This window comes from Neophocaena asiaeorientalis, unplaced genomic scaffold (genome assembly GCF_003031525.2).
Source record: "Neophocaena asiaeorientalis asiaeorientalis breed wild unplaced genomic scaffold, Neophocaena_asiaeorientalis_V1.1 scaffold379, whole genome shotgun sequence".
NCBI classification, from domain to species: Eukaryota; Metazoa; Chordata; class Mammalia; order Artiodactyla; family Phocoenidae; genus Neophocaena; species Neophocaena asiaeorientalis.
This window is the reverse complement of record NW_020172145.1, coordinates 523561-549749: the sequence shown is the minus strand read 5'-3', so window position 1 is coordinate 549749 and position 26189 is coordinate 523561. Positions and strand designations below refer to the sequence as shown.

Below are 26189 nucleotides of genomic sequence, written 5' to 3'. Positions count from 1 at the left end.
AATGATGGTATTTTATTCTACTCCCTACAAAGATACAGTATAAATTTAGTGAACTGAGCAATTAACTTTGAACTTCCTGAAGGACTTGATAGCATCATCTAAACTTTCACATGATAGACTATCTTCTTACCAGAGGAAATTAGTGAAAAATGTTTAAGTGTTATATTTCAGCATTCTGTACACCACAAAACATTTAGTCAAAAGAATACGAAGCCACTGAACTTGCAAGAAAAAGTGTGTAACAGCCATATGACCGTGTATTACCAGGATGCTCAGACATCCCGTTTTAGGACAGCCCACTTGCGGAGGGGAAAGTCACCTACTGATGAAAGTAAACGTGGAAGGATTTCTATTTCACCACCCTTTCTTCAAGTCTCCTGCTCCCTGCCCCCATCCCCTACCCAACTCGACTTCCCAATTACAGTAATTAAAAAAGGAGGACATAGCCCAATGGAATGCTTCTTTTGTTTGAAACTTCCTTACCAGAAGTTTATTGTTCTTTTTTAAAAAAAAGATGTCACATTTATTGCTACAACACTACTATGTACAAATGCCATTTTCTGTAAAAGTGACACAAAATGTTTTTACATTTCTTACTGTTGGGAGAAAAGATTTGTCAATATCTATTAAAATTAAAAATAAACATGTCCTCCAACCTAGCAATCCTTCTCCTGGGAATCTGTCCCAAAGAAATAAACACATCAGTAGATAAAGACATATAAATATGTTTATTGTAGCATAATCTGTAGTGCCAGAAATGGAAACAAAATGAATGCTCAGCAGTTGGGGGACTGCTGAATACATAATGCTATATCTAAATCATAGAATATTGTATTGCCATTAAAATATGAATTCACATTATACCCAAGTGAATTGTTCCTCTGGGCGTTGCTGGGTGAGAAAAGCAACATGCTTGAGAATATGGTCTCATTTTTTAAATTAATAATCAAAAAACCCTTTATTTGCATAGGTATATAAGTATATTAATTAATAGGTTTGCACAGAATTGTATAAATCAAGAGAAAAAAATGAATGGATACATATTAGGCTATTAACACGGGCGACTATGGGAATGGGGTGTAAAGAGGCTCAAGAGGGGGGAGAGAGATATTTAAAAAACACTTCACTATGAAAACATGTATATGATCACATTTATGCATTATCTAAAATGTTATGTATATTTATATAAATGTATCAGTAAAGTAATGAACTTTTAAAAATAAAAAGCTTAGTCAATATTGCTTGAAATTCGCACAAATCTATAATAATTCATCAATGAAAACTAGAAGCCAAGACAGGAAGTAAATCATCTAAGGCAATTTGTTCTTACAGTGAAAAAGTATTCCTCAGTACATTATAACCAGACTGTAGTCTTAAAATGCCATTAAAAGTTAAAATCTCTGTATTTCCATTATATAACATCTGGGAATATATAATAACTTCCATTTAATAATATTAACTGTTACTATTTATTGAGCACTTTGGTGGCAGGCACTATGCAGATGCTTTACTATCAGTTCATTTCATCTATATGCTATAAAGAAGACATTGTTTTCCTTATTTTGCAGTTGCTAAAACTGAGAATTAGAGAAGGTAGGTGGTCCTGGGTTACCCTAACCTGTGGCAGAACCAGGAATAAAACCCGGATTTGACTACCTCCAGAACCCATGCTCTTAACCACTATTCTATATGTGTTCCCCATTGTTCTGAAACCAGATTTCCTCTGTATTGTAACCCTTTCTTCTCCTGGAAAGGCTGTTGTAGTGATATCCCAAACTTCTTAGCTGATGTAAGTCTGGTTGTAGGGCTTCTACGATATGCAGTATATCTGGAAAGAAGGAAACCCCATCAAGAAAAATGCTATGATGAGTGCTGCTCATCTAGTTTTGTTCACTATGCAACACTTTTTTTTATTATCTAACACTGAGCATAAGTTTCTTAATTCAGAATTTTATGATAATGACAAAAACAAGCATCCATTTATCAAAAACTATCTGTTGAGAACCTACCATATACAAAGCATTATTCTAAGCATTATTGAGGATGGGTCCACATTCTATTATATACCAATATATACTACAAACTGTACAGAATTATGGTAAGGTCATTGTTTCATTTTGTTAATAAAAACCTAAGTGTGCACTAGCATTGTTCAAGGCACTGGTGGGTACCACAGTAAAAAAGACAAAGTCCTGTCTGTTATGAAGCTCAAATTCTAGTTGGGTTGAAGTAGGCTAGCGGGGGGTGGTGGTGGGGGGAATTAATCAAACACTTAAGAACATACCATGAAGAGATAAAAACATACGTGCCGGGAAGAGAATTAAACAGGATGATGTAAATAGAGTGTTGCCGGGTGGGAGGAGGGGGGCTGTGTTCGACTGGGTGATCAGAAAAGGCTTCCCCAAGATCACGAAGAACAGATTTGCGGGTCAAGGCAAAATGTTTAGCAGTGGGAGGTCACTGGAGGTTTTAAGCCGGGAAAGACTGTGATCTAATTTGTGTTTTAAAAATATTACTTTAGGGGCTTCCCTGGTGGCGCAGTGGTTAAGAGTCCACCTGCCCATGCAGGGGACACACGTTCGAGTCCTGGTCTGGGAAGATCCCACATGCCACGGTGCAACTAAGCCCGTGCACCACAATTACTGAGTCCATGTGCCACAACTACTGAGCCTGCAAGCCACAACTACTGAGCCCGTGTGCCACAACTACTGAAGCCCATGCGCCTAGAGCCTGTGCTCCGCAACAAGAGAAGCCACCGCAGTGAGCAGCCTGCCCACCACAAAGAAGAGAAGCCCCCGCTGACCACAACTAGAGAAAGCCCACACGCAGCAACGAAGACCCAACATGGCCAAAAATAAAAAAATAAATGAAATAACTTTAAAAATTACTTTAATAAAAAATTTTGAAATACAAATAACATCTTACATAAAGTGAAAAGATAAGGCATAGACTGAGAGAAGATATTTGGGAGATATATATCGATATATAGATATAGATATAATTAAACTATATATGGTGTAAATAATTAGGATCCAAAACAGTAATAAGTAATAGATATGAACAGATAATTTACAGAAGAAGAAAAATTAATGTCCAAGTCACGTGAAAAGATACTTCACCTCACTAGTCATCATGGAAATCCCATTAAAACAACAATTTGAAAAAATTTAAAGTTTGAAAATACCAAGTTCAGGAGTTGATTGGTGGGACTGTAAATCAGCACTACTACTTTGGAAAGAGCTAACTGAAAATGTGCATGCACACCCTATGATCTAGCAATTCTACACCCAAGTAATGAAAGTTGTATGCATGAGCACAAAAAGTCACATACCAGGATGTTCACTGGGAGCACTGTAATAGAGAAAAATATAAAGCAACCTAAACATCAATCAGTAGCAAAACTGAAGAGTAGGTTGTATTTTATTCATACAGTGGAATACAATACACAGCAATTAAAATGAATAAACAAGATTTGTAAGAATAAACATGGATAGCTTTCAACAAAGTAATGTTCAGTCGAAAAAGAGGAGGTGCAGAATGATAGCTTTTATATAGATGTTTTAAGCATACAAAACAATTCTATATTTTGTTTATAAACACATATATCAAGTAAAGGTATAAAAACAGCCTTGAGGGATAAACACCAAATTTAAGGTGGTGATTAGTTCTGGGCTATGGGGCTGAAAAAAGAAACAAAGACGACATCACCATACATGTAATACCTATTTTTATCATATTTGTAATGTCATTCATATGTAAAGACACAATATTAATAACTTACTAATTCCAGATGGTGAGTACACTAGCATTTGTTGTAAAATTCTTTGTATTTACTGAGTTTTAAATTTTTTTCAACAAAATCAAAAGTATTATCATGGCTGCTCTTAAAGAATGGATTGTAGAGAGGCAAGGGTCCTTAACTTTTGCTTAGACCTTAACTGAACAAAGTTAAGGTCTAACTAAAACATGATGGTGGCTTGAACGGGGATTATAATAAAAGAAATGAAAATATATAGACTAAACAGGTGATATTTTGGAGATAAAGTTTTAGAAGCTGCTGTTAAATTGAATATAAAAGTTAAGGGAAATAAAGGAATGAAGGCTGTCTCTCTTTTTTTTTTTTTTTTAATTATTTATTTATTTGGCTGTGCTGGTCTCAGGTGCGTCATGTGGGATCTAGTTTCCTGACCAGGACTCAAACCCGGGCCCCCTGCATTGGGAGCGTGGAGTCTTAATCACTGGACCACCATGGAAGTCCCTGAACGATGTCTCTTAATTTTAAATCTGTTTTTGCATGTAGACTTACTTCCTACTTGGAGTTTAATTTTGTTGGGCAAAAACATAGATAGTATGAAACTACCTGTGCAGTTCCATTAAATATCACTTATAGTCACTTGAGATAGTTACTGGTTAATTACTTCAGGCATAGAGGTAAGAAAAGTATACTTCCACATTTTGTTGGGAGGTGCTCTACTCCCAAGTAATGCAAAGGCAGCACATTAAGAGAACTTGGTTGGTACATGCCATATGTCTAGCTAACTGTGCTTTTTGATTCCCTTGAACTCAACCTTCCCTTCATTTGGACCAGAACTTCTCCCAAGTTGCCCATGGCAGTAACTAGATCTTCTTCAGCTCTCTATTTACCTGGGTTGTAGTGGCAGTACCAAAGAATAGCTTAGGGGAAGCTTTTGAATTCCACTCCCAATCTATATCACTATTCCCCAAATAAACAGTGTGCTTGCTAGTCAAATACAGCTTTAAGACAAGTCTCCTAGCCACACTTTCAATGAAATTACAAACCTTAAGGCCCTCTCATACAGACATTCTGGAGCCAATGTGAGACTAAACAGTCCTGGGTTATTCTGGGATGTTGGTCAGAACACCGCATTTAGGCTAGAGATGGATCCTAGGGACAGAAGCTGTGGTATTCACTTATGCCTTTAATCACTTTAGAAATTGATTATCCCATAAAGTTTGAGAAAGTTGATATGAAATAGATGAGATGTCTTGAAGAACCCCCGGAGGTTTTACTTGAATGCCTCAGGAAAAACATATTTTATGGTAGTAAAGGGTTCATGAACTTGGCAGTTGGGTTTACAAAGAGACACTTTAAATTTCCAGTATCAGCCAGTATTGACATTTACCAGGAAAAGTTATCACGACATGAACTTGCATGTTTGTTTATTCCTCCATTAGGATGTAAGTTCCATCTGGGCAGAAATTTTGTTGGTCTCGTTCACTTCTTTATTCAATAAGCATTAGTTGAATGAATTTGATAAATGAAAACAGGCAGCCTTACTTGCTGGTATGTTTGGCTTTATATATACAGATACGTTTTGCTTTCTGCATATGATGGACTTCACACCATTAGAAGTTCCTGCTATTGGCAATGAAATTATGACAAATAAGTACGAGGATGGAAACTATAATTGGTGAAAAAGTAATTGCAGAGGGTTGTGGCATATGTTGCATAAATCTGGGCTGTAGTGAATTACCACAAGCTTAATGGCCTACAGCAACACAAATTTATTATCTTACAGTTCTGGAAGTCAGAAGTCTGAGAAGTCTTAGGTTTAAATCCTTCTAGAGGCCCTGGGGAGATTCTGTTTCCTTTCTTTTCCCAGCTTCCAGAGGCTGCCTGCATTTCTTGGCTCATAGATCCTTCCTCTACCTTCAAAGTACATCATTCCAACATTTGCTTCTAACCCTCATGTTTTATTTCTCTGGCTTTGACCTCCTTGCCTCCCTTTTAAAGGGAGGTTTGTGATTTCACTGGGTCCACCCAGATAATCCAGAATAATCTTCCCATCTCAATCTTTAATCACACTTGCAATGTCTCTTTTGCCATGTAAGGTAACATATTCACAGGTTCTGGGGATTAGGATATCAAAATCTTAATTCTGTGTACCACAGCTACTTAGAAATCTTACTTGCAATGAAATTTTCACTCTTTGCTCATTCACTATGTTGTTGCTTCCATGTAAAAAACTGAAAGTTTTTGAAAAGTTTAGAGGCACACAGCAGAGTTTTACCCTGAATAAACAAAATTGGAAATTTATTTCCATCTCAACCAAGAAGACCTGATTATTTTTTATAAGAGCTGAGAGCAGGGGGAACACTACTTCTTTTATCAATTATTTCAATAGATTGTAATATGAGTTATAAACAATGATTTTCAAACAGTAAGACTAATCCTCACCTCACTCCCATTCCTCACCTTCCAAACGTACTGAAATCTGCTTTTCAGTTAAATTCAGATGTGTGTTGAGCTTCAAAGCAGCCAACTTGGTACGGCAGGCTCCTAGCTGAAGGATGTTGCCTTTAAACATTTTTATAGCTTTTTTTTTTTTGGAATTGTCTTTAAAGACAGTTCACCAGACACACAGGAAAATGTGGCTCGTTATTTTAAGGTCACAAGGTACTTTGCCTACTCTGTCTTCTTCCCTTCCCCATTGTTTTAATCCACTTGCCTTCATCCTCAGTCTTTCCTCTACTGATACTAGTGCCAGAAATCTGTGAGGTTGAGAGGAAGGCCTGGGGAGCCAGAGTGTAGTTGGGAAGGGGGCAGGGAGAGCTTCATGCAGAGCTCAAGAGGTAGCAGACTGCAATGTAAGTTTTTTTGTGTAACCCAGCCTATTTCACACACTATTAAATAACAATATTTGATAATTTGCTAAGTGTCCAAAAAATCATGCTGTTAAAATAAATCCCTATTGAGAACTGCCTATAAGTTCATCTAAACTTTCTTTTTTTTTTTTTTTTGCGGTATGCGGGCCTCTCACTGCTGTGGCCTCTCCCATTGCGGAGCACAGGCTCTGGACGCAGAGGCTCAGCGGCCATGACTCACGGGCCCAGCCGCTCCGCGGCATGTGGGATCTTCCCAGAGAGGGGCACGAATCCGTGTGCCCTGCATCCGCAGGCGGACTCTCAACCACCGCGCCACCAGGGAAGCCCCTACACTTCTTTTTATGGCCAAATAATGTTCCATTGTGTATATTTATACACCCTATTTTATTTATCCATTCATCAGTTGATGGATACTTGGGTTGTATCCACTTTTAGACTATCATGAATAATGCTGCTAAGAACATTTGTATACAAGATTTTGTGTGAATGTATGTTTTCAACTCTCCCAGGTACATATACCTAGGAGTGGAACTGTTCGGTCACATGGTAACTCTATGTTTACCATTTTAAGACACTTTCAAACTGCTTTCCAAAGCGACTCTCATGCCTTCTCAATTTGGCTTAGTGTAACCCACCCAAACTAATTCAATTCAATAAGCATTCACTGTGAGCTTATGTGCCAAGTGGTCCACTTGGCAGAGAGGATGCAGATGACTAAGACATAATCCCCGTCTGCAGGGAGCTTACAGCCTGGTGAAAGACCTCATAGTTTAGTAGAAATGAGTGAGAAGTTCTTCCTACCACCTGGTGCCTACCTTAAAGAGAGAAGAAAATACTTGTGGCCCAATAGTACCAAATGAGGACAAGATGCTCAAATGACTGCAATACTTTACAATAACAATAGCATTCAGGGAATGTTTAATAATGGGGTTTTTGTTGTTTTCATTGCTGCTACTGTGGCTTTTTTTACCTTTAGATGAGGCCACAACTGAACTCCTTAGTTGTACTAAAATTTATCTACATCTAGTGACACTTTAGAAGTCTATGGGAAATAAGTAGTCATGATCCAATTTTCATTATATAGTTATCTTAATCGCAAAATCATTATCAAAGTATGAAATCAGCCTGACACATAGGACTCTTTGAGATAATTCTAATAGCCAAGAAGAAAGAATTCAATTTGGCAAGCTAAAATTCTCTAAGCCTCTTGTAGAAGCAGAAGAGATGCCTGGGGAAAAGAATGAAGAGTAGACAAAAAGGTAGAAGAATTAAGTGAAAATGATGTCACAAAATGCAAAGGAAGACAAAGTTTCAAGAAGGTAGTGGTTACTAATTTTAAACCCTACACAGAAGTTTTACTGGAATAAAACCTAAGAGTCCATTAACTTTAGTAATTAAGATAGCAATCCCACTACTGGGCATATAACCTGAGAAAACCATAATTCAAAAAGAGTCATGTACCACAACGTTCATTGCAGCACTACTTAAAGCAACCTAAGTGTCCATCAACAGATGAATGGATAAAGAAGATGTGGCACATATATACAATGGAATATTACTCAGCCATAAAGAGAAACGAAATTGAGTTATTTGTAGTGAGGTGGATGGACCTAGAGTCTGTCATACAGAGTGAAGTAAGTCAGAAAGAGAAAAACAAATACTGTATGCTAACACATATATATGGAATCTAAAAAAAAAAAAACAAAAATGGTTCTGAAGAACCGAGGGGCAGGACAGGAATAAATACGCAGATGTAGAGAATGGACTTGAGGACATGGGGAGGGGGAAGGGTAAGCTGGGACAAAGTGAGAGAGTGGCATGGACATATATACACTACCAAATGTAAAATAGATAGCTAGTGGGAAGCAGCCGCATAGCACAGGGAGATCAGCTCGGTGCTTTGTGTCCACCTAGCAGGGTGGGATAGGGAGGGTGGGAGGGAGACACAAGAGGGAAGAGATATGGGGATGTATGTATACATATAGCTGATTCACTCTGTTATACAGCAAAAACTAACACAACATTGTAAAGCAATTATACTCTAATAAAGATGTTAAAAAAAAAAGATAGCGTTGGTTACGTTAACAAAAGCAATTTCAGTGGAGTACAGGGAGTAGTGTTTGGAAAAAAGCTTGGGGTATGAAGCAAACTAGTCTTTTAAGAACTTCAAATGTGAAAATAATGGGAGGAAGATGAACGTGTTTCTGCACTGAGTGGATGAAATCAATGGAGGAAAGGCTAAAGCCATAGAAGGAAGGCGATGAAAGATAGAAAATAAAGGAAGATTCATAAGGAATCTGGACTGGATATGATGAGCACCAGTGTAGAAACTAGTCTTGAATAGAGAGGGGACTTCTAGAAAGACTTAGAAACTATGCTTCTAAGACATGCTTCTGAGAAGGGACAATTATGCTTCTGAGAGGGAAGAATGGGTACTGATGCATATGTTTGCATGCAGGTAGTGGTACAAGTGAAAGGAATATAGTAACTACTACTTTATTTATATAGTATTTTATACACTAACGTAATTTCACGCATATTAGATACATGTGAGTCTCATAATAACCCTGGAAATAGGCTCAGGGAGACTGAATGAGTTGCCCAAAGTCCTTCAGCTAGTGAGCTGCATGGGTGCTTCTTCAAACTCAAAGTCCCATGCCTTTTCCATTATGCTGCATTCCTCAATCATTATGTACAAGCAGAAGAGAAAGGTGGTGAAGGAAAGATCCACAGGAAGTGTATGACTAGCTTGAGTTATGTGAAGGGGGATTATTTCTTCTAGTAAGTGAGGAAAATCCTTGCAGACAGCTGCTTCAATGAGGAAAGTTAAAGAAATGACTAATTATACTTATATGGTGGATGCTTTTAGCACCATGGATGAAACAGGGATAAAGTCAGATGACAGGACAAAGGGTCTGACCTGTGTGGCAGTCAAAATTCCAGTGAGTTTTCCTTACTGAGGTGCCATGTGTTAGTACTAAATCTCCTCTCCAGTCTTTATTTGGAAATGTCCTTTCTGTTTACATTTCTGAGGCTGTGACCACGTAATGTCAAAACATTAGCTTGGTATGGAATTTCAGACAATCAATCCAATATACTCTTTAAAAAATTCTTTTCATCAAGTCATACCTTAATACTTACTGGGAAGATAATTAAGAGATATGGCTTGTTGAGCTTATTGTTTAGGGAGGGGGATGGCAGTGCACAGTGAGGTCATGAAATTTCTTAGGAATCAAAAGTCTGACAAATCAGAGTATGTGATACGGGAAACCTGTCCTGGAAATCTAATCTGTGCTCAATAAAAAGATACTGGATCACAGAAACTTTGAATGTTTACTTTATGGAGGCCTCTTATCATTTTTTTTGGCTGACGTGGGGGCACCTTAGAGATAATACAGTGGTGAGTGGTTTTGTAAGAAGCTTGCTTATCTATTACCTGACACCTCTTTCAATTAGCTGTTTCTTAGGGTCTCTTATGGATACCTCTTATGGACTAAATGGCTACCTCAAGTGTGCCACAGAAAAAAGAGACAAGGCAGCTGGACTTCTACAGCTTCACCAGCCCCCCTTCTGTGACTTTGATATTTCTGGCAGAAAAAGGAACTGAGCCAAGGAACATCTTCAAGGCTAGAGGCCCCCAGGGAGGTAGGGCCAATTGGTAGTAAATGTCCATTTGGCCTTCTGATAACCACCATGAGCAAGGGACAGAGCTTATGTGGCTTACAAAGGCAAGAGCTCTGGTACTCTGCAGGGATTTAGGCTTCATCCATCCATCTACTGTTTGGCACTTTTGTTATTTCCTCCCAAGGGATGCTTGCTTTTCTCTGTAGGCTACATGGGAAGTCAGAGAGGCTGGAAAAGCAATTTTCTCTTCCTCTCCTTCTTAACCATTTCCCCTAATCCTGAGACACAAGGTCCCTGCTTTGTCCTTGGATGGGGCGGGGATGGGGCGGGGATGGAGTGGTAATTGTTGGCCTCTAAGGTGGCCCTCCCTCACTCCAGTAAACAGAGGGAAAGTTCATTTTAACAAGAAGCTGTTTAAAGATTGAGAGAGGCTTTTAAAAATGAACTGTGGTTTCCTTTGATAAAAAAAAAAAATTCAGGTTGAGCTTATGGACTGTATCAGATATTTTCACCTTTAGCGTTGGTGGTATAGTGATGAGCATAGCTGCCTTCCAAGTATTTTCACCGTCATATCATTTGAGACTTCCTCTAATAGGGTGAGTTTATCTGTTGAAAGTGACAACACAAAAATAATATTTCAGTTTGGCTAGTAGAAGTTCTTTCTTGACCCTATGCCAAATACGATTCTAATCAATTAAGTTTGCTTTCTTCCATGGTATTACTATGTTGTTATCATGGTAAGAATACCGTTTTACAAAAAGATTTTGAAATAAAACAATTTTGAAAATCTCATTTTAGTTTTTATATTTTTCTTGTGAAGTGCTCATCTAGCGTGTCTAAGCCTCTTTTAGGTAGGAGACCACTCAAATCCTTCTGACTCATGCTTCCTCCAAAGTCTCTTCTATACTAGACTCTCCAATGGGTGTTATTTTCCCTCCCATGACACAGCTTCTCCTTATGTGTAATCACTCTGACCTCGAGGAGGATAAAGTGACCAGGCAGAACAGCCTTGTTTACTGATTAGGTTATTTATACACAGGTTATTCCTATGCCCCTTAAGGTTATACAGTCAGGTTTCAGAGCAGCAATTCATTACAATAGGTTATGAGAGAAGATATTGAGGCAGCAAAGTATAATCTCTTATCTTCTAAATATAAGCAGGAAGCATTAAGCTTTTGTTATTACAAAGTTATAATGAATAAATATTTTTAATAGTTTTTAAAATATTTTGTTTTCTTTTTTTAGTATGAAAACACATTCTGCATTGTGCTTTCTTGATTAAAACACAAGGTTTCTAGTTGTAGTAATGGAGGCAGTTTGGTTTACTTAAAAAAACTAAAACAAATGAGGTAGTGCAACGTCAACCTGGAAAACGCAGGCAGTGGTGAGAGTGCAGGAAAACAAGCACTCTTGCACACTGCTAAGCACGCCACCTTTCTAAGAGCCTTTTGTGTCAAAAGCCTTGGACCCTGCATACTCTTTGACTCAATCCTATGAGTTAAGCACTACTACTTCATTCTATAGATGAAGAAACTGAAATTCAGAGACTTAGCTTCCCAAGGTCATATGACAATTTAGTAGTGGAGCTGTGATTCAAACTGTTACCTTAGTCAAAGCTTACACTTAACCCCACCCCTTAAACTTCATTCAATAACATGGCGTTTGTTTTCAGAAAGTATTCCTATAATAAAATAATACGCAACTTAACATGTTGTTGTACATGAATATATAATGACACAAACAAATGTTTGCAAAACTATAAATAGCAAAAGTAAGTTTAAGAACAGTATATTAATTTTATTAAAAATACATAAGTATATAATGAAAAATAGATATGTGTGACAAGACATATAGATGCACATCTAGAGACTAGTGTGATCAGAAGTAATTTATTTTCTTCATTTTGTTTATCTGTCTTTCCTAACTTTTCTACCTTTGTATTAAAACCGGTCTTTTTAAAGATGTTTAATCTCAGTTCTCAAACTATGAACCTGCAATTTAAAGACAAAACCTGCTTTTATTTAAAAAGGTACTCTCTAGTAGTCCATCTTGATTTCTCCTTACTTCAAGCCTAAACATTCTAATTTATTAAGGTTGTTTATGCTGGAATCATATAACTAAAGGAAAGAACAACAGAGAAATTGGGCAGGGGGACAGCAAGAGCCCCTGGAGCTTCTATTATCTTCTATCTTCTTTCATCTCTAGTATGAACAGCATTACTCCATGCTCTAATCCTCTCACCCTGCCTGAATTCTACACATTAACACAAACCAGAATATGGTCCAAATCAGGGACTCCCATTAGTGAAAAAGAGTATAAAGAACACACGTTTATTTACTGATAAAGATAAGGATGGGAAAAACAAAGACTTGCTAGCTTTCCCATGTTGATGTTCATTAGTAAGACTATTCAGCATGTTTGTTCAGTCTGCAGCTTCTTTCCACATGACTTACAAGGTGTTATTTTAACAGGAATGAAACTCACTGAGCAACGTGGCTGACTGAGGAAGAGCCGGTTCATGCAGATAGTAGCCTCCAGGTCTATCCTAGCAGAGAGAATATTCTTGTTGGATTTGTTGAAAAGCTCTGAGAGGAAGGAAGAGACATTAGTCAAGAATTTCCCTCAGATAACACGTTTTAGTTTAAAGAAATCCTGCTCAATTATGTTCCCCAAATATCATATATGAGTAATTTAGAATGGAAGTTGAGAACCTTGCTATTTTCAAGAAATTTTCAAATTTTTTTTCTGCCGAACTTCACGTTGTTATAATGCAAATGCATATATTTAATGAATAGGCAATTTTCCTCCTACTTCCTTTCTGGGTAAAGACTGGTTCAGTTCTAGTTCAATGACTACAGAGTTGTCTTAACTATCATGTGTCCTTTCTACAAGTTAAAGTACTAACTGTATATATGACTTTATTTGAATTTTTATTGCATGTCTAAGTATTATATGCACATCACAGAAAATTTTGAGAACATATCAGGAAGTCCAACAAAGATGAAAAGACCCACAATCCCACTACTCAGAAAAAAAGACCCTAATATTAATAGTATATACTCTTCTTGAACTTATTGCACGTTATCACATTAAGGGTTCTGAGCAGTCAAGAAGAAAGAAAACAATTTACCTTTGTTTCAAATAATGTTTCCCAAATTCCTTTGACTATGAATCCTTTGGTGGTATAACACCTATTAAAAATCTGAGGAGCTCAGGATCTGAAGAGCACACTTTATGAATGCCACCTAAATGAACTTATCACTGTGCAAGATCTTCAGCCATACTAGTAATTCAGAATGAATCAAACTCAACAATGTTCACCCCTCTACCTAAATTCACACAGAACTAAAGTTGAATAATTTAATGATAAATATTTACTTCAAGAAAGCAACATGCATGGGTATTTTTTCGTATATAAATTGTATCTCAATAAAGCCTTTTAAAAAAGAAACTAATACGCTTGTGTTTCATGAATACTGAGAAGAAGAATAACTTGATGAACATGATATCAGAGCAAAGGAAGGATAGTTTTAAGGAATATTTTATGCTGGTGCATATGCAAGGTGACTCATTCCTGCCCAAAAGAGAGGATACATCTTTAGTTACCATAATGTCTCCCAGATTCCTATAACACAATTCTACTCCTTCCACCTTCTCCTTTCAAATGTTCTAGCAATGCTTATAAATTAATCTACTTAAGTCCTCCTATAATACTAAAGAGTGAATGTATACTCCAGGGTGGAAATGAACAGCAGTAGCCATAGTCCAGAAGAGCCAGCAATAAGTACATTTCTTTTAAATTTCATGTTTTTCCTAGCAAATATTTACATGTGAGAAAGTATTTTAAAAATGCAAAGATTAAAAGTCTTAATTCGAAATCTTTAGGAATAACTGATATATAAAATGTGATATATAAAATAAAAATATATATGTGAGTTTATATATCTTAAAACACATCAAATATACCCTATTTGAGAAGTAAAGCTCAAAACTAAGTATCTCCCTTCTCTTCTCACTTTTTCTAGAAGCAAAAATTGGCAAGGTTGATAAGTGCTAAATCAGAATCATACTCCATACACCCCTCCTAGGCTTGACATATGAAAAGACGATCTCATGTGCTGCCATAGATGTACTATACCAACTAAATGAGTAACAATGGCCACTTTTAGTTTGTTTTTCTCCTGGTTCTTTGAGACATTTTATCACCCACGCAAAACAAATACAAGTATAAAAGGAGACGATACTTTTTTTATAAGTAAACTATTTATTAAACTATTATACTATTTAAAATTTCACACTTCAAAGAGGCCACAAAAATTGTAACATTCAAAAATTTTAGGTAAAACTCTTCAAGGGTAAGCTATTATTTTTCAGCCGGCATGTATGAAGTTTAGCAGCAAAAGGATATTTCTATAGAGACTTGTAGTTGGTTCAGACTCAGTTTCTGCTCATGCTATGTAGAGCATCCATGATGGTTTTATTATACTCTGCAATCTGCTTGGTCACATTCTTCATAATTGGCCGGTAATCACTCTCTTGACTCTTGGTTGCTATGACTAATTACATGAGTTAAGGGGAAACAGTATCAAAACAAATATTAATCTAATTTTGTGACTCAGAAAGGACCCAAATTGTACTAGTATTTTTCTTATTGAAAACTGAAGATGGCACAAAAAAGCGCAATTAGAATAGTTATTAAAAAAAACAGATTAAGCATCAATTGAAACCTAAAAGGCCAGGCAAAACTTGTTTCAAAAAAGTTCACCTATGGTATAAAATCTTTTTTAGAGTTAACATTTTATTCATCTCAATCTTAATCTGGTCATAGAACAACTCAATGTTTAGAAGAACTATGTCCTTTAGAGTACTACACAGGATTTCAGGCAAGTCTCTAGACTTCACTCTGTTTCAAAATCACCTACTTTATGTTGCACAAAACCAGAATTCTGGACTCTATCATACTGTGAATGGGAATCTTCTGCTTTTAAAATAAGTTGCACAACCACTGGAAATAAAGCCCTTAGAGCATCTCATCTGGAGGTAAGCTGGGGTCCATGCTGCCCTGAGCTGATGTTCAGTAGTGTCCTAGAGGAGAACCTATGCAACCAGTGAGTCAGGATCTAGTTCTCTAAGCAGAGATGTCCGTAAATAGGTCAAAAGGGGACTAGGAAACAACCTTTGGGGAAATGTTTCTTACAACTCCACAATACTTGTCCTCAGCAGCTGCTTCCTTCTATGTCCATACAAAAAGACAAGCAAGAAGACTGAATATAAGAACTATCTTGACAGAAATAAGATGGGACATAAGTACTGTCTTGGTAGATGAAGCTGAATTGGCTGAAACACAGATGAGCTTGAAGGTCAAATTTCTCATGACACTACTTGGTTTATCTCTCCCTTTGCTGCCCAGATATCCAAGGTACAGCATTATAAATAACAACAAATGACTATACATACATGCATACATACATATACATATATATGGTTATATGTAATTCTCCCAACAACTCTATGAGAAGGAAGTATTAACTGTATTTGAGATGATAAAATTGAGGTTTAAACAATTAAGTAAACTGTCCAAAGTCCATAACCTATAAGTAGTAGAGTCAATATTTAAAATTAGATCTCCTGACTCTAAAACCTGTACACTTAATCACTATGCTGCACTATGGCTTTGTACAGTCTGCTTTCTATTAGTTTGGTGTACACACACACACACACACACACACACACACACACACAATCATAGAATGGAAACTAAGTCTTATTCATTTATTTCCCACATAGTTTAGCCAGTGTTTTGTACATATTAGGTATTTGATGTTGAACTGAATTTCATTTCAGTCTTTAAAGAAATTCCTAAAAAAAACCACTCAGTCAAGCTCATTCGCAGTTTTTTAAAGGATACATTCTTTCATCACAAAATTATTTTGCTCATGGTGTTGCCACTTCCTCTCCAAATTTGTAAGCTAAAAACACAAAAGAAAAATGTTAACCAGTGCCCATATTCAAAACAATTATACACCCCTTTGAGATGATAAGAAAAAAAAACCCCCAATTTTAAATCTTTTCAACTCCCTGCATTTTATTGAGATAAAGCCATGATAGACAAAAAAGAAATTTAAAAAAATTAAATAACAGTAATACAATAATAAATACAATGCTGAACTTGACAACAGGTTTACTCTGTTTACTTTAATTGGAAATTATTTATTATACCAATGAACATACCAACTGAAAGACAATTTATGATTTTTCCCTTTCCTAAAAGAACTTAAAACAGAAGAATGGGACATGATAGGAATCTCTCCTTGAAACCTGAAGGTCTAATGCCACAAAAGTACTATATATTCTAATACTGCAAAGGTTCAGCTATATAGGAGAAACTTCCTTATTTCCAGGGCTAAATTTCCTGTCTAATTCCACAGGCTGTGATAAGAGCCGAGCTGCAGTGTGAAGATTATAAGAGGGCTGGTAAAAAGCTGGCACTGTTACAATAATTTCTGCATCAACAGGAAGCTAATGTGGATATTATATTGATGGTTGCTTCCTCCAAAGACAATTTTACTGTTATAGAATTAAATTGTTTTTCTGATTTAATTAACCTTGTAACTCTGGGTTATGGTCTTTCTTTTTTAAGATGCACATAGTTTTTTTCCTAAACAAAGGACAGTCTGAAAAATGAAACATTAAAATAATGTTCTGCCTGGACATTTCCAAGAAGTAATAATCATTTTTAAAAATCTGATAATTGAAACAGCATTATTAATATTTCTTTCTAATCTCATGTTAAAATTATTTTCAGGGCATAAGTTCAGTCTTAATGTAGCATCCATCCCATTGTTTCCTCCAAAGAGATAAATCTAGATATTAGGATGAATCATAACTAATTAATTATATGAACTGTATGTGCTGTGACTTAATGCTACTAAATCAGATCTAGCTTCCCCTGATAGAACCTTGAAGTTAAGATGGACTTAAGGAAGCAGTCAGCATTTTTTGACAATAAATCTCTAATAACCTTTTGCAAAGTCAAGTACCAAATTTTTCCTCTTTGTTTCATACAAAGGGGTGGCCTTATAATGCAGCAGACCCCTTAAGTGCTACATGAATAATGATATAAAAGCAACACTGTGTCAGATGGTCAAATTCCTTCTATATTATACATCTATTTCAGTTACTTGCCTTTAAAGCTCCAAGGATGTTATGAAGCACACATCTGTCTTTTTCTCCCTACAACTTATTTTACAAGTCTGTTATGAGTTCTTCATATGTTTTGGATATTAACCCCTTATGAGACATATAACTTGCAAATATTTACTCCCATCCTGCTTTTTCATTTTGTTGTTTCATTTGCTGTGTAGAAACTTTTTAGTTTGACGTGGACCCACTTATTTATTTCTGCCTCTGTCGTTTGTGCTTTTCGCGTTATAATAAAAAACTTGTTGCCAAGACTAATGTTAAGGAGCTTTTCCCCTATGATTTCTAGGAGTTTTACAGTTTGTTCCAATATAAATGTGTTTAAATGATTTCAAATCAATAACCACTCAAAAAAAAAAAAGGTCTATTGTATAAATTACCAATCTCAAAAGCCAGTTTTTGAGTAAATAACTGCAAAAGATAGGGCGACCAGGATGTGATTCAAACAGTTGAGATTCACAAAAGGCAACAAATAATACAGAGAAGCATTGTAAGTTGTGGTTTATGTTACAAATTCCTGTACGTGGGATTACAAATAAGATTAGTACTTAATGTGGGAATAAATGAGGTAGCCACTGACTGGCTCTAAGAAATTGTGTTTGTCAAATGTTTTCCTCTTTAAATCATCCATTCAGTGGAAGAGGAGGGCCAAAAATCCATATGAAATATCAGTATTTTTTCCTATGAACCATAAGACAATGGCCTCATAAACTTTTTCTTATGTTTCTTCTCCAGTATCCATTCCCACTCTAAACAGACTAGGATAATTTTGCTATTCACAAGTCTATATCCAGGCCTGTATATTACAAAGTAGAGACAGAGTAACTGATGAATAAATTTGAAATATGTAAATTAGTGACTTCTAAGTTTTTAGTAGTTGTGGCAAACTCTGATGAGAGTCCACCCCTTTCAAGAAGAATATAAGGTTTGTCTTTTTTTTAAATGGTACATCCACACAATGAAATAGCTGATGCCATAAAAATATCATCAAAAAAAGCGCTTGAAAACACTTAAGAAAACAATTGCTTAAAGAGCATATGCATAGAATGATTTCATTATTTGTAAAAAAACAATATAATTAAGGGTGTATAACTGCAAAGGAAAAAAAATTTACAAGGATATTATACCAAAATGTTAATGATGGTTGTCTATCATCATCATCATATTACTATACGAAGGAAGAAAAAATTCAATGCATTTAGCATTAATAAATCATAGTTGCAAATTGCTAATGTAGATAATTAGATGTGAGAATGACCAACCTTTATCAGACCACAATTACTGATTTTATCTATGACACGCATGCTTCATTTAATCCTCCAACAAATACTTATTGAACACCTATTATGTGCCAACCACTAGCACAGTGCTGGGAAGAAAGTGAGGGAAAGAGACATCATTTCTGCCCTTAGAAAGAGCTCTCAATATAGAAGACCTTAGACCTTGATCAGGTAATTATCAACAGGATGAGTGATATGAAAAGGGGGCTTGTCTATGCATCCTGTGTAATAATCAGAGATGTAAATAAAGAAATTCAAGAACATTACTGCTCTTTATAGCATTATTTGAATAGTTTGAAAACAAGAAATAACCTAAATGTCCAACAATTTGGAATTGACTCAGTAAATTATGCTATATCCATATAGTCAAATATTATATAGAATCATATTTTTACAAAATCTACTGACAAGGGAAAGTATTTATGATGTATAGTTAATAATGAAAAACAAGTTTCCAAAGAATAGGTACAATATGGTACCATTTCTATAAATATACAGAAATAAATGTGTACATATGTACATGTATAAACTAAGTGTACACATGACATAGAAATATAGACTAGAAATATCTGTCTTCATATACACAGAATCATCTCCTGGGTGGTGGGATATTAGTCATTACGGCTCATTTTTGTTATCTGCAGCATTTATGTATTAGCAAAGTTTCTGCATTAAAAACACTTTACTTTTGAAATTTTTAAAAGCCATTACTATAATGGCTGTGCCCAGAACAGTGCCTAGCATAGAGTTGGCCTTCGATATAAGTTTACCTAAGTCAGGAAAGCAGGAGTAAATTCATTCTGAGTGGAGACTATACAGAATCTAGTTATCTTCAAAGCCAGAAAATCTGGAAGGTAAATAAAGCAGTTGAAAAAAAAAAAAGGAATGGATTGCTTTGGGAGTGAAAATATAGATCAAGAGAACAGGCCAGATAGCCTAAAAACAGAAATGAATTTCAGTCTTTTATTTTTCTTTTTACCTGAGAATGTGTCTCGTTTTCTTGCAGTTGTGTTTTTAGTGTCTCATATTCTGTGTTTAGTTTCTGAATTAGTTTTTTAAAGGCATTTCTGCGGGTTAATAATACTGTTCTCTCCTGATGCAATTTCTAGATAGATCCAAACAGAAGTAAATAACAGGCTTTAGCAGATACCTAGTAAACCAATATAAACAGCATTTGACTTAAACAATTTCAATAATATTCTGATAAAATTCTACCAAGGCTATAATTACTCTAAAACCTATTTGTAAAAATATCCTTTTAATTATAATAAGCTAAATTAATATTAACTATATTAATAATAACATATTAGGGCTGTCATATGTGTTTGTACTCCACCAGATTTACTTTATTTTTAAAATTTTTTGTAAATTTATTTATTTAATTTATTTATTTTTGGCTGCATTGGGTCTTCCTTGTTGCGCGCGGGCTTTCTCTAGTTGCAGAGAGCGGGGGCTACTCTTTGTTGCAGTGCACGGGCTTCTCATTGTGGTGGCTTCTCTTGTTGCAGAGCACGGGCTCTAGGCGCGCGGGCTTCAGTAGTGGTGGCTTGCGGGCTCCAGAGCACAGGTTCAGTAGTTGTGGCGCACGGGCTTAGCTGCTCTGCGGCATGTGGGATCTTCACTGATCAGGGCTCAAACCTGTGTCCCCTGTATTGGCAGGCGGATTCTTAACCACTGCACCACCAGGGAAGCCCCAGATTTACTTTAAATTAATGTAAATGGCAATGAAAAGCCACTGAGAAGTCTTAAGTACAGAAATATCGTAATCAAATTTGCATTTAACAAAGTTTATATTTGAAGTGCACTTACTTGCTTTTCAATGTTTGTCTTTTGTTTTGAAACTTAAATCACTCTAAATTCCTTCTATATATGTAAACTTCTTTATTTTTTCTTAGATTATATATCAAATAGTCAATTGAAAATAATAAATTTTATAAATTTTAAAAAATACATATATTATTAAATTTAATCAAGAAAAAACCAACTTGAATTACAATTTCATAGAACTGTTACCATTTACCTTTTTCTTTTCTTCACCTGATGATTTTAAAGCTGGCAAATCATTATATGTTTCCAGATCAGTTATCATTTGCTTAATTTTGCTTTTTAGAGACTGTTGTTCCTCAGTCATTTTACTTTCCAGTAGCTCCATTTTTTGTAGATCCAACTGTAGACGCTGACTATCTGAAACGCAGGAAGATTCAAGGCCATAATTAGTCGAAATTTTATTCCTTACACAAAAGGAAATGCAATCATTAAAACTCATGCATTTTTTACAAGAGTATCTGCACAAGAAACATGCATTCACTGCAACTAGTGAGACAATACAAAGATACATTTTTTTAAAAATTACCCCCCAGGTAACCAACATAAACCGATGTATATTAATCACATTTGTCTCCATTCTCATACAAACATGTAAGAACACACATAGTTCTTTTTCTTACTTAATAATATATGAGATAAAGATTCATCATTTTTAATATGTGCATGACATATACACACAGTTATGTGGAGAAAAAAGCAAGTTATGAAACGTTATGAGCAAAATTTTATAAGTACATATATAGTCAGTTCTCATTATTTGTGGTAGTTATATTCCGAAAAGTCATTGTAAACACTGAGTTAGCAAATACTGAACTCCTATGGGAAATACAGGATTAGGTTTCTGTGAGTCTCTGGTCACGATACTTTTATCAACTTTGATGATACTTTTATCATCAAACTAATACATAACCTTGTTTTATGTATGTTTCTCTTTAAATATGTTATTTAATATATATTATTGATTTGTTAACATTGAACTCAAGGCCAACTTATGCCTCAGTGAAGCTTATCTAACTGACATATTTTCTCTGTAAGGCACATCACAGCCTTGCGCTTAGGAACACTAGCCACCACCTCAGCACTATACTTGGGAGCCATTTTAAATAGCAAAAGCACTAGCAAAAACACACAAAAGTGTGGTTAAAAAAAAAGTGACATTAAATAATACACCATGAAAAGGATACTTGTTTATAGTATGAGAACTAATGCAGGAAGGCATAGTGCTGCCTTAATCAACCTCCACTGGGAACTCGAGCATTCAAATTTTTCAAATTTGAATTCCAATTTTTCACCTCTGCGTGTGTTCACAAATGACCATGAAAGTGCTGCAAATATGAATTTGGGGTTACAAATTAATTTCAGTGAGAGAGCAAGTATACAAATACAAACTCCATAAATAATGAAAATTGCCCGTGTGTGTATGTGTGTGCGCGATTCTTTCTTTCAAAAGTATTGAGCATCTACTATGTGCCAGGTGCTGAGGATATAATGGAAATCAACAGAGACATCATTGTTTTCACTCGAGGAGCTATATTCTAGAGGTTAAATTAGGAAATTAAATAAGCACTTACAGTAAACTGGATAACTACTATGAAAAGAGTAATACAGGGTACCACAGAACATGTGGCATTGGTCAAAAGAATTCTCTGAAGACATGCCTTTTAACTAAGGCATTAAGGATTAGGAATCAACCACACAAAGGAAAAAGTGAGTGTTCCAGAGAAAATAATCAACATGTGCAAAAATATCTAGAGGTAAGAAAGCACGAGGTAAAGTCTAAAAGTCTAGAGGTAAGAAAGCATGGTACCTTTGCGCAAATAAGAGAAGTATGACTAGAACCCAAAGTTCAAAGTGGATGGTGGTATGAGAGAAAACTGAAAAATTGAAGGATTTCAGTTCATGAAGGGCTTAAGTCAAGACAGGGAGTTGGGACTTTATGCTAAGGGCTATGGCAAGTCATCAATGAGTTTCAAATCAGAGAGTAACATAATTAAATTTTAGAAAGTTCTCTCTAGTTGCCATGTGGACAATTAATCAAAATAGCATAACTATGTGCAGGAAGACCAGTTAAGTGTTGATTCAGTGATCTAGGCAAGAAATCTTAGACTGGTGGGGATTTTTTTTTTCATTAAACAATTTTAGGGACTTCCCTGGCAGTCCAGTGGTTAAGACTTCACCTTCCAGTGCAGGGGGTGCGGGTTAGATCCCTGGTAATGGAGCTAAGATCCCACATGCATCACGGCCAAAAAACCAAAACATAAAACAGAAGCAATATTGTAACAAATTCAATAAAGACTTTAAAAATGGTCCACATCAAAAAAAATCTTAAAAAAAACCCAGTATTTATTAAATAAATGCTTTCTATGTGCCAGGCAAATAGAAAGGCATGGGGAATATAGCAACGAACAAAGAACTTATATTCCAGTGGAAAAAGACTATATATATAAAATATACAGTTATGTCAGATAAAAATAAATGAAGAAACAGTGCAGGAGAGATCTGGAGGGACTCAAAACAGATTAGGCATTTGGGATTAACAAAACAGGCAATCGACCGGATACAGTAGTTGAGTGAGAGAAAATGCGGAATCCCGTTTCCAACTTGAATAAATGAGTGTATGGGAGGGTAGGCAGAGGGACGTATAAATTTTTGTCTGTTGGAGGGATTTATGATACACTGAAGTCGATTTAGGATTTGTTGAGTTTGAGATACCTCAGAAACATCCAAACAGAGATAAGTAAAGATGTCCATATATGGAAATATGGGTCTAAAATCCAGAGGGAAAAATGTGAGCTCTGAAGATACAGATTCTGAAACCACCAGCATAGAGATGGCGCCTGAAGCAATGGGAGTTGTTCAAATCATCAACAGAAAAGGATTCATGACTGCACCTATAAGAATACCAAATTTTTAAAGAATAAATTAACATGAAGGATCCATATAGAATAAGAAATGACCAAAGAAATAAGAGAAAAATCAGAAGTCATGGGGAAAAGATATTTCAAGAATAAAGAAGTGGTTTGTAGTACAGAATATTACTTAGAGATTAAAAGAAAAAGATGGCAAAATATGTGTTGAATTTACTGACCAGGAGAACCTGGATGTATCTTCTGAGAACAGATTTCACAGAAAGAAATGGAATCAAGAGTGAGAGGAAGGGTTTAAGAAATTTGACTGTGAAACCTTTGAAAGAGAGGGATAATAGCTGGGCAGAGAATACTCGGAAAAGGCTTTTTATTTTTTTCCAAGATGTGATAAAATACGGAAAAACGACTAAAAAGATACCAAAATTTTAACAGTAATAAACTTTTGATAGTGGGATTGTATTTTTAGTTTTTATTTATGCTTGCTTATATCTCCTAAATCCTCTATAATGAATATGAATTCCATTTATAATCAGAAAACAGTATTTTTAAAAATATTCCATTCTGGTAGGATTATATAATACCTACCTTCTCTATTTCAGAGACTTCTTAACTTTGTGATGCTGGCTTTAAAGGTCTCTTTTTTAAAGAGAAAGAAAGGTTTAAGAGGAAACCAACATTACTAAGAACCTGGAATGTGCCTGGCTTTATATATTATCTGATTTACTTTTCGTAATAGCCCTGGGCGAGGGTAAATTTTATTATATGAGGAAACTAAAGCTTAGAAAAGTAATTACTGCCCAAGGTCAACAGCCAGTCAAGCTTTGGTGCTGAGTGATATTGTTATCACCTTTATGAAAGGTTCATATTTTACAATAGCAAATGTTACTTTATGATCCAAAGATGCCTCAATGAGCAACAGTGAGTTGTGGGAAGAGGAACAGTAACACTTGGTCAATTTTGCTACTTCAGGCTTCTCTCCCCAGGCCCCATCCTTTGTTCTGCTTTCCTTATAGATACCAAAATAAAATCTGATTTCGGCTAACTCAAAAACAGATACTAAAATGGAATTGAAATATATATCCTGTATATTTAGATGAAGAAATCTGGATTCAAACGTGCCTTGGCCAGTTTCTTCTCTTCTGTGTTCCCAGGGATAGGCATGGGAATAACCCAATACATCCTGTAGCTACTTATTTGTAGAGGCATACAGTGATGCACTGTTATCTTACAACGTTTTACCTTCACTTTTCCTCTAGTTTAAAGTAGGAATATGAATACCCTCAAAAAAATAGTGGTATTTCAGAGTGTCAAAAGCCAAATATGAACATCTTCCTTAAATTACTTAGATTTAGGGGTAGAAGATTTTTATATTAAAGTAACGTATTTCAGAGTAAAATACAAAATTCACAATGATTTTTATGATAAAATTTAATCTCATAGTGGGATATATTGTACCCTGTGTATACATAGTATTTTTCTCTGGCTCCTTTTATTGTTTTCTCTTTATTGCTGCATTTCAGCAGTCTGATGATGATGTGCTTAGGTAAGGAATTTTTACATTAACCCTGTTTGGGGTTCAAAGAGCTTCTTAGATCTGTACAATTAAGTTTTTCATCAAATTTTCAGAAAATTTTCAGCCATTATTTCAACTATCTTTTCTCCCCCATTCCCTGTCCCTCCTCTCCTTCTGGGACTCCAATTACATGCAAATTAGACTGCTTGAAACTGTCCCACAGGTCATTTAGGCTCTGTTCATTCTTTTTTCTTCTTCAGATTAGATAATTTCTATTTATTTATCTTTAAGTTCACTGATTCTTTTTTTCTGCTGTGTTCAATCTTCTATTCAGGTCAGTGAATTTTTCATTTTAGTTATATTTTCAACTCTAGAATTTTCACCTGGTTCTTTTTTGTAATTTCCATTTCTTTGTGGGATTCTCCAATCTGTTCATTTTTTATGATTTTATTTTCCCTCAAGCCCTTAAATATGTTTATAAACTTTTAAAGTCCTTTTTCTTTTCATTTCAACGTCTGGATTATCTCAGGTTCAGTGTGTAGTGACTGCCTTTCCTCTTGACTCACATTTTCTTCTTTCTTCATTTTTACTAAATGTAAATTTAGTAAATTTACTAAATATAAATTTAGTAAATTTACTAAATGTAAATTTTTATGGTATAATGGACATTTTAAATGACATGTTGTAGAGACTTTCCATTCTGCTCCTTTGAAAAGTGCTGATATATATTATAAATAAGCAATTAACTTTGCTAAACTAAATAAATCTCTAAACTTTTCTCCTTTGGAGTGGGTAGCATCTTAAACCTCTGTACTCAGTTCTTTCAACTTCTAGCTGCTGCTTTTTCCTAGGTCCCATAAAGCCTACTCAATGCATACACATTTCAGTAGTCAGATTAGGATTTGGTTAGAGTTTATACATAGAATTTGGCACTCCTTCTTACCAGGATGTGTCTCTTATACAGGGCAGGCAATGAGTAAGTTGGTTTCTTCATGTAAGATTTAGCAAAATTTACTTGGACTTAATAAATTTAAGTTTTATTACCTATAAAGATTCTCTAATGGAAAAATCAATACAAAGCTGCTAATTATTAAACCTTCCTCTTCTACCTATGAAATCAGAAAGATTAAAATATACCTGGAAGGTGACATTGTAATAAAAATGTCATGTTCAAGAATCGAGCAACTCTCTACTTATGAATATAACAAAAATCACATAGAGTATAAAATACCAAATAGTAAAAAAAAAAAA

The 26189-nt window shown here is 35.4% G+C and overlaps 1 protein-coding gene and 1 long non-coding RNA gene across 4 annotated transcripts in view; both read right to left on the bottom strand.

The window, feature by feature from the left end:
• Positions 1 to 1246: 1246 nt before the first annotated feature.
• LOC112406098 (uncharacterized) lies at positions 1247 to 12825 on the bottom strand. The gene is made up of 3 exons (XR_003004488.1): positions 12736 to 12825; positions 10764 to 10857; positions 1247 to 1828 (listed from the first exon to the last, which is right to left on the bottom strand). It is a non-coding gene; the product is annotated as an uncharacterized LOC112406098 (long non-coding RNA).
• A 1684-nt stretch (positions 12826 to 14509) lies between these two features.
• IFT74 (intraflagellar transport 74) overlaps positions 14510 to 26189 on the bottom strand; it is a 90311-nt gene continuing 78631 nt past the window's right edge. The window contains exons 17-20 of one of the 3 annotated variants that reach the window (XM_024754757.1): positions 20752 to 20915; positions 19711 to 19836; positions 16160 to 16220; positions 14510 to 14807 (exon numbers count right to left, since the gene is read on the bottom strand). In XM_024754757.1, coding sequence (XP_024610525.1) covers positions 14689 to 14807; positions 16160 to 16220; positions 19711 to 19836; positions 20752 to 20915 — 470 coding nt within the window. In that variant the 3' untranslated portion in view covers positions 14510 to 14688. The remainder of the gene's footprint in view (positions 14808 to 16159; positions 16221 to 19710; positions 19837 to 20751; positions 20916 to 26189) is intronic. The other 2 variants (XM_024754740.1, XM_024754748.1) reach the window with 2 other exon arrangements.